We start from the raw sequence: 15,821 nt of genomic DNA, 5'->3' as shown, positions 1-15,821 counted from the left end.
ATGCATATGAAAATATAGTCCAATTTGCAGCCCAGGCCTAGAAAAAGCCCAATCCAGGTTGATCCCCCAATTCATCCTTCAGAATTATTTTATTACCAAACCCACTAGCAAGATTGTCCAAATACAATAAATAAATTTATAAAATTCAGATCAATCCACTACAAATTTTGAGACCCTCTTTGGCCTACATAGCATGGGCAAGCGGATTTAATCTGCCCTCTCCTAGGTAATATGCCATGCCTGAAAAACTCTCAGATCTTGTTATAGTTGCTGCAATTACATTTCATCATTCACAGGCTTCGTCTTTCCTGACATTAATGAATTTGACCGTCTTCTGGTATACCTTCCCTTTATTATTAATAATCTGTTTTTTGATCTATTGTTATTAATTAATTTAAGTTTATGCTAATTGCTAAACGACATTCGTAAGTGTTTGTTGCTTTTTATTTTTTATTTGGGAAATTGTTAAGAATTCACCATCAGTTTTCAGCATTTCTTTTAAACTCATCATAATTTTTTAAAATGTCTAAAACTCATAATGTCACTAATTTGACATTAAAGAGATTAACAGCTGGTAATATATTACCATTTTAACCTTCATAGAAAAATATAAAATATATACATATATTTTAATATTTAGATATAAAAAAGGAAAAAGTTCAAAAAATATTTTCAAATATATACATAAAAATACAGAAAATGAAAAAAAATATAAACAAATTATAGAAATTGCATACAAAATAAAAAATTATTTTCAAATTATAGAAACTATACAAATTGAAAATCAAAATTAGAAAATAAAAATTGTAGATAAAACACCAAAAATTATAGAAAAAAAGAAATTACAAATAAACGAAAAATACAGAAAATTTTATAGATTGTAGAAAATAGAAAAATGTAAAAAACAGAAATTATAAAAAAACATTATAAATTATAACAAAACACTAAAATGTAAAAAAAAATAAAAAAAAAAATTGAAAAATGAAAAAGACCCTTTTCCTCTAACTCACCATTCAAGGGTGATTTGGTCATAAGAATTGTTATTTATGCTGACATGGATACCTCTGTTAAGAAACATTAACGGTGTACTAACGAATGTGGGTTTTGGAAAATAAAAACTTGATGACATGGTGAGTTTTAGACGTTTTGAAAAGTTGTGGTGAGTTTAAAAAAAATGCTGAAAATTCATGGTGAGTTTTAGACAATTTCCCCGTTGTTTTTTTTTTTTTTTTTGACGACATTCTTAAATTTTTAAGTCGCGCTTCTGTTCTCTTTGTATTAAGAATTTCAAACCTTTCTCCATCACAAGGAATATTAGAAACATTATAGGCATGAAAAGATTTTAATTAACCCTTAACGTGGCAAAACATGAGAAATAGTCGCCACATCTACAGAACAATTGACAGATGAAGATTGATTTGCTTTAACAACAATTCTTCCCAAAGCAAATGCAGGTTTTGTAGGTTGAGGGAGAGCTAAAGACTCATTTCCCAACATCACAACAACAGTTGACATGGTGGGTCTGTCAGCTGCATCTTGTTGAACACATAGAAGCCCAATCTGGATGCATCTCAACACCTCTGTTGTCAAGCATGTGTCTACTAACAGTGGGTCTACAAATTCCAAACATTTGCCTTCGACCCACAGTCCCCATGCCTGAAATTTACAGTTTATTGGATTGATACGTTAGAATTCGATATGGAATGTATACATGACTCTTAACTAACAATGAAAGTAGAGTTCTAATGCGAGTAGGTGAAAATTAACTTACATAAGCAAGAAAGCTCCGTGCGTGCTTGGTGAGGCAGAAGCCACTGTTTCTCTTCCCACTTATGATCTCAAGCAAGATAACACCAAAGCTAAAAACATCAGATTTCACAGAAAATAACCCCTCCATTGCATACTCGGGAGCCATGTATCCACTGTTCATTATTAGTTATTGACATTAGAAACCAAATTGTCAACTGAATTTATGGTGAAAAAAACACTAGAAAATCTGAGTTGCCTACTAGCTGTTTGTATGATGCATCTTCTGCTTTGCTAAGCGTGTCTACTGGGTTAGGATTATGTAAAAAAGTCACAAAAAAAAAAGAAAGATCTAGTAATAACAGTTAACAGAGGAATCGAGGAAGGAGCAAACATACAATGTCCCAACAACTCTTCTGGTATTAGCTGCATTTTGATTTTCACAGAAAATCCTTGCCATGCCAAAGTCTGAGATTTTTGCAGTCATATCACTGTCCAACAATACATTACTGGGTTTCAGATCCCTGTGAATGATTTTAAGCCGAGAGTCCTCATGAAGATAAAGCAGGCCTCGCGCAATCCCACAAATGATATCAAAGCGTGTTCTCCAGTCAAGCTGTGCACGTCGTATTGGATCTGAAAGCGAACGCAGTTGAAATTGTTTTCAATGAGGACAACAATTAATAAATTAAATATGCAAATTCATTTCTTAATTCTTGTATGATTCTAATTGATTGGTGAAAAGCAATTAAAGAAACGATCATATATACCAAAGATAAAGACATCGAGGCTAGTATTAGGCATGAACTCGTATACGAGTAATTTTTCTTCTCCTTCGATGCCGCAACCCAAAAGCCTAACGAGATTCCTGTGTTGAAGCTTTGCTATTAGTATAACCTCATTCTTGAACTCTTCTAGACCTTGCCATGATTTTCTTGAAAGCCTTTTAACTGCTATTTCCCTTCCATTTGATAGCATACCCTGATCAAAAAATAATCTTTCAAACATTTCTCAACAGCAGAATGAAAAGAAAAGAAATTTAAGGGACCAAGAACATTGTTCAATGTCAACCACTTCTATTGCTTGGAAAAGCTTTGTTACCTTGTAAACAGTGCCAAACCCACCTTGTCCTAGCTTATTTGAATCTGCAAAATCGTCTGTAGCTGCTTTTATAGCTTCAAAATCCATCAAGGGCAACTCTGAAGTATCCATTTGGTTTCCACCCTGTATGTTGCTTTCTGGGAAACCAATGCTGATTGGAGTACTCTCTAAATTTTGTCGTAACGGTGCAAGTTGAATTTTGACTTCATCTACAAAATGAATGAGAGGTTGATTTTTCTATTAATTTTGAACTGCTCTTGAAATCTTAAAATCTTACCTACTGGTCTTCCCTTCCTCCTCCGAAGGCAATGTGCACCGCAAATGCAGAGGGCTATTAATACAACTACTAGTACAGTACTGACAAATATTACAATCATCCATGTCTTCCTTCCACTACCTGCTTTCAACAAATTTATGCAGATCGATCAATTGATACATATATACTTCAACAATTGGCTAAATATTCAACTTTTTAATTGTAAAAGAAAAATGAAATATTGTTGTTAGAATTCAGGCTGTCAGATTAACTTAAACCATTGGATTAGGAGTTTCAGACAAATTAAAGGGATAGCAGCATGATGTCTTTTTTATTTATTTATTTTTTTTCATTGATCTTGACTATCTCCCATTGGCTCTAACTTTTATCACTCCTACACAGAAACCAAGACAAATGTATAGTATAGAAGAAGGTTTGGCATTTAGTTCACAATAAATGAGCAATATATTAAAATATAATATTTAATTATGTATCTTATATAATGAATTATGATGGGACGGTGTAAAGGCTATACAACTAAATTTTTATGCAAAAATGAAACCATGATTTTATTCTCCTAAAATGAAATCTTAAAATGGTGGTTCAGTTGGAGATTGGCTTCAGTGCTTAAGACTGTTTATATTGTTTCGCACAGCTTTTTACAATTGTACATAAGAATATTTTTATATTTGTATTTTTTTTTAATAAGGAGATATTTCTAATATAAAGTTGCAAGGGACTTTGCAAAGGGTATGAACAAAGTCTTGTGAGGATCAAATCCTTTGATTGTTCTTTTGGAGAAAAAAATATATAGGAGATCCAAATTTTATATTGTAAAGAAAAAAATGCTGACCTTTAAGAAAATAGTGAGGGCCCACCAAAAGAGTATTAGAATAATAGAATGTCCTATCCATACATCACTACAGTGGCACATTGAGAGTATTTTCCATATTTACTTTGTAGTCATTTACATAAAGATATTCTCCATGTTAAGCTGTTAAGCTGTAGCATCATCATGTGGTAGGCGTGGGTATTATGTGGGTAGGAGAGTTTGCATAAATGCTTTTTTCATAAATATAAAAATAAAAAACTCGTGAAATTATTCCTATAAATATAAACATGATGGGAGCAATAAAAAGCGTAGGTTTGGATGAGATGGGCATAAAGTACTTAAAAGGTTTTTTGTCACCTGTCCCTTAAAATACTCTCACCTCACCCTTGAAGAAGATTAATACTCGTTATTAAAATATTTATCAAATGTTCATTTAACTGTTTACTTTGATGTACTTACTAGATGTGGTCCCGTGGAATGGAGGTGTATGGGTCAAGTCAACACTGGAGGATGACAACGATGACTTAACAAGAGCAAAACTGTGTTTGGTTTGACAGAAAAGAAAGAGAAAAAGTTGAGGAAAACTGGCCGTCTAAATGAGTCATTAGAATGCTTTGTAACCCTGTAATAGTGTCTCTGCTTTTGGTCTAGGAACGTACTGAGGTCTTAGCAGAGAAGGACATCATTGATAGTGATGTCGGGCTGGAGACGCGAGATGCATGATAGTTGGTAGTAACCTATGAAGGGCATTAATGTCATTTTATATTCTTCATTTATTTAAAATAATAAAAAATTATAGGGAAAATCTATGATACGAAAAAGATATGATATGAAAAAAGTTTCGACCAATCAAAATTCATTATCACGTTTATTACCGTTTTTCTGAAAAATAACATTAATTTAGTGCAATATAGGCTTTTTTTTTAAATAAAGTTCGTAAAGCTGTTGGATTAGACCATTTATAAAAAAAGTTTTGCTTCAATTTGTATTATCAAAAAATATAGGGAAGGTTTAAGCAATTTATACAAAAGATAAAACAAATATATATGCACACATGAAATTGGAGTTTCATTTGATCTTAAATCCCTATTAATAGAATCTATTCCTCATAAATCACTCCAAATCACATTACACCGCATATTGAGAATATCCCCATAAATAATGACAACACAACCATGGGAGATGTTTTGGTGTGCAGCTGAAGCATGCTGCGACGTTGGTGTTTATTGCAACGCTAGAGACCCGAAAATGTCCCACAGCACATCCCCACAGTGTCTCATCATCTCCTGTACTTATTACCGATGGATTTCCCAATACAAGGTGGGATGTAATGTGGGGCATAGTGGGGCGCAGATGTGAACTCCAGGTAAGCCTTCACACTAGTTTTTTTTAACTATTTTTTAGTATTAGCTTTTTGAACATTTGAGGCACTAAAGAAACCACTTTAGATTACAGCCACTAAAAAACATACCCCTTTAGCTAAAGACACACATAGCATGTTCCATGATTGGATTGGATTAAAAAATCAATTTTATGTTCCACGGAGTCACGGACGAACGGGATCATGTGGAGCACTGAGACTCAGAGCAAGAGAAAGAGAGAGAGAGAGAATTGAATACAAAAACGGAGCATACACGCACACAGAAGAGCGGTCGGACTAAAACACGAGACGGAGCTCCTATTCTGCCTCGTAGAAACGAAAACAGAGCACCTGTTTCCCTCTTGCAACAAAAACAGAGTGCACAAAATGAATAGATTTCGGTTCTGCATACACAGAAACAGAGCAAAATACAGACGTAGACAATGAAGAGACGGCCGTCTTGCATACCCACTCGAACGCAGTTGAGTTTGGACATAATCAGAGATGTGAAAGGGTCGTAAATCAGGCCTAGTCCTGGGTTATCAGGTTAGGGATGAACAGATTCTGTTTTCACTCTTAAACCAGGCCATGCCATAAGAACGTTTACTTCATTTCTTGAATAATAAGATTCCCCAGAGACTTATGGGGGAACGAATCGGATGTACAACACTGGATCTGGTTTCTGCTAACCTTAATATCCCAACCTATACTCGCTGAATTCTAAGAGACGACAACACAATCAAACATCTTCCAAGTTGGTCAAAACTCAAAACAACCCCCTTATCAATAAATTTTTCGAATTAGAAAAGAATAAAATAAATAGACTAGCCGGATTTTGAAGAACAAATTCACTTTTGTGCTCAGATTTGGAGTAAATTGGAATCAATGGATGTATTAAAGAGGGCATCCAAGATCTGAAGTACTTACCTTTGGAAGTCGAAGAAGCACTTGAGCCATTATAGAAGGGGGATGATTCGTACCTCAAATTACAACTCGTGTCGAGAATCATTCCCCCACTACGAGAAGAGCAGCATCCTTGAATATCTCCCATTTCGTATGTCAGGCAATTCTTACATTCACTCCTATCTATGTCCCTTGTACACTGCACCAGACCATATATCTTCTCAGTTTCTGAAACGCTGGCATCTCCCGTCGCGAACATAGGCTTAGATGTATTATCATATGCCGCCTGGTTAATGAGTTTCCTCATCAAGTTAGTCAAGATAGTAGAATATTGGTCTGGGTCTGTGGCATTCTGCTGTTGCTCGTTCCATGGTGGAAACTTTCCGGCGTACACCATCGAAGAGAAGAACATCGAGGAGGAGTAACGCAGCTGGCAGTACTGGTACCATACAATTGCTTCTTGCTTATTTGGGCATTCTCGTAGGATTTCTTGACTTGCAGTCTGGACGCAACTCTGACAAACATCAGCGGCTACATCGCCTCTGCAGAGTGCAAGCCCGTAGACTTGGTCGGAGTTAGAACCCACAGATGTGTTATAGAACCCAGATGAGGCAGAAGTGTTGGAAGATAGAGAGAGGAGAAGAAATTTGAGGTTAGATTCGAACGTGCTATTCGAAACATAGTCACTGGTAGTACTGCTATTGCAAAATGAATAGAGAAACTGTGCTCTGCTGGGACTACAGAGCAAGATGGTAAACACAAGGAAGATGATCATGGTTGAAGGTGCATATCCCTTTTTTCCGAACTTCGGAGCGAGATCTATTCCTGGTTTACCAGAAAAAACCACATTTACAAATGACTTTAGGCATGATCAGATGCTTATGTGACTTGAGTTCCATCAGTCTGAACCCTGAAAAGTTGTTTATCCTTTTCTTATTCTTTATCTTTTTATCCTTTTTTTAACTTTTTTTTCTTTGCTTTGTCTGGCTGAGGAATAAAATATTGTAAATACCAATTTGAATTTTGACTTTATCATCTGGAATGGGTCCTTTTGACCGGCAGGGCAACCGACCCGAACCGCGGCTTTGAGTCGCGGAAGAGAGGACTGGACTCATGGACTGGACTGGAGTTCTAACAAGTAATAAGATACAAGGACCCAATTGGCGGACCAAAAAACAAAGGACCCAATTAGAAGTTTCCATGGCCTGTGAGTTCTAGTGCTGTCATCGGTCTACCCGACAGAATCAAACCGATCGAACCATATAAACGAAGAATAGACATATAGTAGTAGCTTCTAATCGGACAATAAAGAAATAAAGAAGAATTGAATTGTTTTCACGAAAAAATAAGGTTGATCAACTTGAAATTTGAAACATAATCATATTTTTTTTCAGAGAAGTAAGGACAGGCCCAATACAGATTTTTAATTTTCATTATAGAACTATAGATATTCAAAATATCAGAAACCCCCATTTTATACATCAATACTCAGCCATGAATTGACGTCAATTCCAAGTTAACAATCACCTCAAACATACTTTGAGCCTAAAAATTTTAACTCTGAGCTGAACCATAATTTTGCCTTTCATGGTTTATATCCAAATCGTGGTCAAAAGTGGCATTATAGCGACAAAAATGAAAAAAATAAAAACAAAAAAGCGGTATTCTATCTTCTTTTTCTTTGTCAGAAGCCAAAAAAAAAAAAAAAAAACTTTTTCATTGTATGTGTAAAGGCTAAAGAGAAGAATTTATTGATAAAGGAAACAAAAGGCCATTACGGTGGGTCGGTGGCTACAGGTTGTAAGTTGGATTTTTATAATCCAATTCCTCCTTATTCTTAACCTGGGTCGGTCAGGTGATTGGTGAGTTGGGTCTAAAATTTTTATCTATTTTTTATTTTTTTTATTATATATAAACAATAAATAAGTAAAATATCATAATCAGACATAAAAATTCTGATTAATTAATTAAGATTATATAGAAAATATATAAACTACCAATTGTCTTTTACATAAAATTCAAAATTTTATTAAATTCAACACTTAACATACACAAGTTCATATGCCTTCCAATAATATACAGATCGGGGGGAGTCAAGTTAAACCTATTACCATACTCAACCATGCTCATACATAAAATCCCAAAACCCATCCCTACTCTAAAATCTATTTTTAAACCTAAAAGGTAAAAAGAAAAGACCACCGAGATGAATTCTCATCAGATAGGAAAGAAATTGCTATCCCCAAACCCAATCTAGAAGGAGAGATGGGCTTGGACCATCCAAGTTCGTCCGTATTATATTAGTGCAAAAATATGGAGTCGGAATGAGTTGTACGCAAATTTTGGTTTATTTTGTGTTTCAAACTTCATATTGTTTATTTTCAGTATAATGAAACTTAAATTACACTCTTTTGATTTACAGTCCTATGCATTCGTAATCGTAGGGTCGAGTGCAAATGAAACTACATGACAATCAAACATCTCCAAATGGTTTGATGAATGTGGGTTCTTTTTGGTGCAGATGGTCCACAGGTTCCAGGCTATCTGGTGCGTTGGGACTTGGGACGGGTTTGGAAGGGTAGATGGGATCATCCCATGTTTGACACATTAATGTAGTTGGCAATAATGTGGCCGCTCATAATTTAGTGATATATGCAGTTTGGAATTAATAAAATTATAACATAATGAATGTTAAAGAAATTAATAAATAATAATTTCATTGAGGATTGAAACTTGAACTTGATCCTACCAGGTGACAATTTATATTACAAATATAAATATTTTTAGCTTATCCAGAAAAAAATATATAAATTTTTTATAGGCAAATATGTAAATATTTGTGGCCAGTTAGTATCATTAGGTTTGAAAATCGAGAGGTAATGTTCTATACTTCCATTCCAAAGACAAGAAACACCTTTTTCTTTTTAATTGATAGTTGTTAACATTCAATACTAATTTCTGCCTTTCTGGAGCAGCAAAGGTATTTCGACTCAGAATTAGTCAATATTATTCAATACTAATTTCTTCCACCTCTTTTTGCTGAGCTTGAGTTTATGTAGACTCATTTCAACTGCTTAACTTTAATTAATTCTCTTAAACTCTTTTACTTAGGATGCTACGACTTCTTTAATCTGAACTTTAGATAAGACCTTTTTCTAAGCATAGAAATATTATGAAATTCTTTATTCCATCTAAGGTTTCCTTCTATTGGGTGGCCCCCTTCTATACCCAATCTGAGCTTTAGATAGTATTTGTTTTAGCATCATAGAAATATTATGAAATACTTTATTCCCTCTATTGGGTGGCTCTTCTATTACCCAATCTGGGCCAACCAGCCTTAGGCTATCTCTTATTTTCTATCCAACAGCTCAATTTCTTTGATAAGTCCAACCACGTAAGGCTGTAAATTTTGGTCAACTAGTTCTTCGAAATTTCATGGAAGAAGGGTCCAAAATAGCCAAAATTTTCTGAAATTTAGGCCGTCTCATCTGAAATTCTGTTTTAGGTTTAATTAGCTAGGCACTCTGAAGTCTGAAGTTTGATTTCAATCAACGCAACAGTGGTTTTTCCAGTCTTCCAAGTTATTGAATTAATTGTTTACGGAGGGAAAGTCAACACTCAACAATTCTTCCTAACGCGGGTAGTCCAGTACATAGCAAGAATACAAGTGGGATGTTGTGGGCTGTATCTAGCAATTAAGAGTACAATATTACAATGGATATGTATCATCTTGCTTACTTCATATATTTCTATTATTACTTAATTCTTTTATGTTGTTTAATTTTTAATTTCTTTTACATGGTAGGGTTGATGCTATGAAATTTAAAATTGACATCAGATGTGAATATCATAACAAAATTAGTCATTAATGATTTCGTTGAAGATTTTGGATGCGACATATGACCATCACGAGCAGGGGTGGAACTAAGGGGGATCCCTATGGTTTGAAAAAAATAATAAACTGTAATATACCTTTGTTGTATGCGAAACTGGATGTCTAATGAGATATGGGATTTGGTTTTGGTAAATATATTTATATTATATTATATTATATTATATAATAAGTTTATTAGTTATATAATATATTTTGTATACTGATTATCGAGAGTAAAATAGTGGAACTCTTTTGGTTTTTGAATCTCTTCCATTTTCTAAAGTTTTTTATACAATTGATTAATTAGAGAAATTTAAAAATAATTTTATTTTAACTTTTTTAATTTTTTATTGCTATTTTGTCATTTGTGTGCAAATTGAAATTGTTTTTTTTCTTTTTTGTTTTATTTATGGTTGTCTTCTTTCATTATTTTTCCTTTACATGATCACCAGGAGGAGAATGAATGGGAGGGGAGGGGTTCGAAATAGGCAAGGGTTTTAATGAATCCCCTGCCCATTGCCCAGTTCACCCACCTAGTGCACTATGCACCTGTCCCTGCCTTGTTGCTTAGTGTCAATTTGCCCCAGCACTCTACTAGGGGTGATAATTTCAGTCTAACCTGCATAAGCCTAGTCAGAAAATTTCAGGCTTAGGCCTAGGGTTTGTGTTTAGGCCCAACCCCAGCATAAGCCTGCAAACCATAAATTTCATGGTCGGCCCTAGGCCTAATACTTCTAATCCGGCTCCAGCACATATATTTTTTATATATAAATATTATAATATGACACTTATAATATGTATTATATAATATATAAAAATTTATATGTATATTGTATATTATTTAATATAAATTATTATATATATGTAATATTTTATATAAAAGAAATAGGCCTGAAACCCAGGTATCTAATATTTTATTGCATACCATAAAATAAACCATTGACCTGTTGACCCATTTAATGTTTTTTGGGCATTTTTTATTTTTTTATTGGGAACCATTCAGGCAATCGATTCTATTTTATCATAATCTCGGTTTCTAGCCAAAAATTGTTGAATCGATCAATGACCTATTGACACAGGCAATCAAATCGTTGATCCGTTCAATGGTTTTTTGTCATTTATTTATTTTTTAATTTTTGTTGTCAGAACAGGCCATCCGTTCAAACCGAATAGTCGAACTATCGACCCGAAAACTGGTAGCCAGAACGGTTCCGTCTTCAAGTCATATGAGTCCGCTCGAATGACATAACATGTATGGTACTACTTAATAGACTTCAGACACTCAATTTTTTGTTTGTAATTTTGTTTGGCATAATGGGTCATTCGTTTTTTTTTTTTTTTTTAATTGGGTATTGATCTCGACTATGAGAGAGTGAAGTGGAGAGCGATTTGACTACTCCTAGATGGAGGGCGATCTGGTTTCCAATCGAGCAGTGAGCTGGATCAATCTGCAAGACAGTGGATCAGAGAACCCGGGGTGGCTAACCCGGTGAGGTCGCTCCGATGCTTAAGTTAGCATACTGTAATGTGAATTGAATGCTTGAAAGTTTGAGAGCTTGAGAGCTAGAGAGTAGAGTAATCACACGTACTTTTGCCTTGAGGTTCCCGTCTTTATATACTGGAGTAATCATGAGTCTCACGAAAGAGCTCTGGGATCCTTGGCGTGTTGAGATAGGGTTCGTTCTACTTCCGAAGGAGTAGTACATAGATGAGGCTTATCGTTTCACTTTTGACTCTGACGGAGCTGGGATGAGTTCTCATCGTGATCTCGAGAAATTCAGGATTTGTTAGCTCATCATGATCTCGAGAGATTCGGGATCTGTTGGAGAGACCTCTAGAGTCGGTTACGTAGCGATTCGGGTTGTTAGGCTCAAGCTGATACTTCAATTCTTCAGTTCCGAACTGGATTGGATGTCGAGGTGCCCCGATGCCGATGAGCTGTCATCCCTTAGTCAGGTCATGTCCATGTGTCCCCTTCTCGCTAGGTCAGGCCAAATCACCCTTCATCAAGTACCGTCCAGGCAACCTAAAAACCGGTGTCTAGAACAGTTCAATTTTTGGGTCGTATGAGTCACACACTTGAATGACGTAACACGTATGATATTGCTTAATGGACCTCACACACTCAATTTTTTGCCTGTAATTTTTGTTGTCAGAATGGATCATCCGTTCGAACCATCGACCCAAAAATTGGTGGCCAGAATGGTTATGTAATTTTTTGTTTGTAATTGTTTGTTGTCAAAATGGGTCGTCTGTTCGAACAAAATGGTTGAACCGTCAACCCAAAAACTAGTGGCCAGAACGGTTCCATTTTCGAGTTGTATGAGTCACATGTTCGAATGACATAACACGTATGATATTATTTAATGGACCTCACAAACTCAATTTTTTTCCTTTAATTTTTGTTGTTAGAACATATCGTCTGTTGAATCGTCAATTCGAAAACTGATGGCCAGAATGGTTTCGTAATTTTTTGCTTATAATTTTTGTTGTTAGAACGGGCCATCCGTTCGAATTGGACGGTAGAACAGTTGGTTGTCAGAACATTATTAACAACATTTATCAATAATAGTAAGTAATTATACTATTTAATTAAATAATCATTAATGATAGTTTTAATAATATTATTTAGTAAATATCTATTTATTAACAATATTTATAATAACAGTAATTACTGTTATAAATAACAGTAATTAATAACAGATTATAGTAATTAATATAACAGACTTTAGTGGGATGCTCTCACGTGAAAATTGCACGAATAGATTTCATTTCCTGGAAGGAGAGAGCACCCCTATCCTATTAATATATATATATAAACAAAATAACAATATAAATTCCTTTCTTTTGTGGCGGGGAAAGAAGGAAATCATGCGCATTTGATTTACGTGGCAAGATAGGATTTTGATGCCAGCAACCAGAAAATTAACAGCCATCACTAACATCAAACCAGCATACAAACTTCAGTAGTATGCATGGCATCTAATCTACAGTGCATTTTAAAACCAGCTGGAATGATTAAATTTTGACTTGCTTGTTTGTAATCACGTCTCACTCAGGTAGGGTCATGTAATTGGTCGGTGGCAGAGAATTTTTATTTATACAAGCATAAGACTATACAAGAAAAAGAAAACTCATTTTCATTTTTTTTCTTTTGCTTGGAACTTACATTCCCTGCGCTGTTAGTGTGGAAATTTTTCTACACCAACCAATCAATAACAATCTATCACATCATCTAGAAAAAAAGTACTCTAGTTTTAAAATAGGGAATTACAGATTGATATTGAATGTCACAGAGAATGTGAGTTTTAATATATAAGAAATCCAATTAATCTCAATTTATTAAATAAATAGATAAACTTTTCTCATTCAATCCTTGTAAAATTTATTAGAATTAAGGAAGTATTAAAATCAGACTCTTATCGGATTGAATTTGGATTCAAAGCAGATATAATCCGATTTACAGTATTATATAAGTTCTTGATTGGAGTTGCACCATGAGACCCTACAGCCGCACAAGCCAGAAGAATATCTTGTACCTTTATCTTACCATAAAAAGTCTAAAGTTATGTTTGGTGAAAAAGCGTAAAAACTAAAATAGTTTTTAATTCAGCTATTAAATCAACTTTTGACGAAACTAGTTTTAGTAGCATCTTCAAAGTGATTCATTCAACACAGTTAAAAAAACGCTAAAACCCTTCCAAATGGGCTCTTAATCCCAAGCAAATGAATATGATGCATGATTGACTAGCGGTACAGTCACAACAATAAAATTGCCGGGAATTTTTTTTAGTGGAGTCATACAATAACTTAAAAATGACATTACTTAAAGAGGATAAACACAATTTGGGGTTTTTTTACTCATTCATTTGGCATTTCAAAATGTCAAAAAAAGTTTTTTTTTTTATTTTTTTACATTTTCTTTCATCCAAATCATAGCTTAACTAATCTAATAGTCTAAACAAAATGCCCAATTTTACCCCTATTATATTTTCGTTTAACCTTACTGGGGTCAATATGGGAAATGGGCTGAAATAATACATATAATTCATGTTTTTGTTTAACCTGATCCCATTCAAATACATGTAACTCCGCCCCTGAAAATAGTCAAAGGGTATTTGCCAACCGTCCCTTTGGTTGCTGGAGCTTAGGTGTGCAACTCTAGTTGCCTTGAACACACCCAAGTTGCACTCCTCTCTATGAATAATGAATCCATGTAAGCGAGGGGTGCAACTTGTATTGTATTAGTCTGATCCTAATTTCGATCAGGTTGTGTTAATAAGAAAATTAAGGATGAAAATATCAATACAATGTCGAAGGTGTGGGCATAGGGCAAGAGTGGAGCAATTGATACTATTAATGACCTATGGAAGCAGTTATGACTACTTTATAGCAGGAGTTATGGCTGCCACTAAAAGCATAAAGTTTTGAAAAATATATAAATGATTTCCAATGTATATATAAGGATAATTTATATAAAAATTAAAAAATAATTTATTGTATATATTGTAAATGATTTTCATAGTAAGAGTGAACTGTAAGATGGATTTATCAATGATCTAACAACAATTTGATGTGTCTTTTAATGGTGTTTATATGTTTTAGACTCCAGGTAATCAGGTATTATTGATAATAATATATCTCTTTATATAAACTATTAAAATGTGTATTTTTTATGAATATTTCAACCTTAAATTTAGTGTTTTTGATATATTTATGGGATATAAAAGAATTTTCCTAATGTATCTAACTGTACCCTTATCTAAGCTTCCTTATATGATATGTGATGCCAATATTTTGAACCTTGATGAAAAACACTCATTTCAGTCTCATATATTATTAATGCTAATGTGTAGGGCTGCCAATAGGTCAGGTCTGAGTTGGGTTTAGGTAGAATTGGTCCCAAACCAATTATCTAACAGGACAAAATCACGAATCCAAAACTGTTCTAGTTAATAGTCAGGTCATTGGGTTTGAACCGATAGATCCAATTATATTGAAAATATATTTTTTTATTTAAATAATAATATAAAATTTAAATTTTGATAATATAACCTTAATAAAAATGATAAAAAATACTAAATTATTTACACGATAATAAATTAAATGTTTTTAACTAATATTATCTTATTTGTTATTTTTTATCAAGTCTACCACTTCAAACATAAAATATAATAAAAATTATAAGAAAATTAAGAAAAATAGTATATATAGTTAATAAAACAATTGATTTCAAGTTTGAATTAGTTCAGGATAGAAAGGAACTAGAATCAACCCAATTATTAATTGGGACATGATCATGGAAACAGAACCATTGTAATCGGTTTGGTCAATTCGAGTCCATCGGTTAGACCTGATCCATTGACAACCCTATTAACGTGGAGGGTGTTTGGATTTATTATATTGCATTTGCACTTGATTTTAGCACTAGAAAATAGGAAAACTCGATTTTTGACATGATACAGTGCTACAAATTGTTTATTGTTATTTAGTAGTACACATAAGTGCCAATAGATATGCAACATTAGGCACCATACCCAAGATGCAAATGCTCCCAATAGGAAATGTCCAAGTGTTTTTCTTGAAAAGTGGCATTCACATAACCATTGAGAGTAATGTAAACACTTGAATCAGCCCATAACCAAAATTGGGAGTTCACAAACATACTTCATGAATGACAACAGAGATATTTCCAATGTGTGGTTGTAGTGTCATATATGGTAGTATTGTGGGTAGCAGATTCAGAATC

General features: G+C 33.9%; 1 protein-coding gene across 1 annotated transcript; it reads right to left on the bottom strand.

Moving 5' to 3' along the window:
• Positions 1-1,314: 1,314 nt before the first annotated feature.
• Positions 1,315-7,113, bottom strand: LOC148875522 (cysteine-rich receptor-like protein kinase 15). The gene is made up of 7 exons (XM_088964840.1): positions 6,223-7,113; positions 3,125-3,244; positions 2,848-3,056; positions 2,517-2,727; positions 2,145-2,382; positions 1,772-1,922; positions 1,315-1,656 (listed from the first exon to the last, which is right to left on the bottom strand). Exons 1-7 carry the CDS (start codon positions 6,971-6,973, stop codon positions 1,354-1,356), a joined length of 1,983 nt encoding a protein of 660 aa, XP_088820966.1. The 5' UTR covers positions 6,974-7,113; the 3' UTR covers positions 1,315-1,353.
• Between the last annotated feature and the right edge of the window lie 8,708 nt (positions 7,114-15,821).

Source organism: Nelumbo lutea, chromosome 1, assembly GCF_056320005.1.
Source record: "Nelumbo lutea isolate HS-2025 chromosome 1, American lotus-T2T, whole genome shotgun sequence".
In the NCBI taxonomy this organism is placed as follows: Eukaryota; Viridiplantae; Streptophyta; class Magnoliopsida; order Proteales; family Nelumbonaceae; genus Nelumbo; species Nelumbo lutea.
Note: the sequence above shows the minus strand (reverse complement) of the source record. Positions and strands in the feature narration are given on the sequence as shown.

Bases quoted from the DNA above. Each gene is read 5' to 3' on its own strand.
- LOC148875522 (XM_088964840.1), bottom strand. From the start codon at position 6,973: ATGATCATCTTCCTTGTGTTTACCATCTTGCTCTGTAGTCCCAGCAGA. The intron at 3,245-6,222 runs GTAAGTACTTCA...TGTTGAAAGCAG, and splicing joins TGCTTCTTCGACTTCCAAAG to GTAGTGGAAGGAAGACATGG. The intron at 2,383-2,516 runs GTATATATGATC...GTTCGCTTTCAG, and splicing joins CCTCGATGTCTTTATCTTTG to ATCCAATACGACGTGCACAG.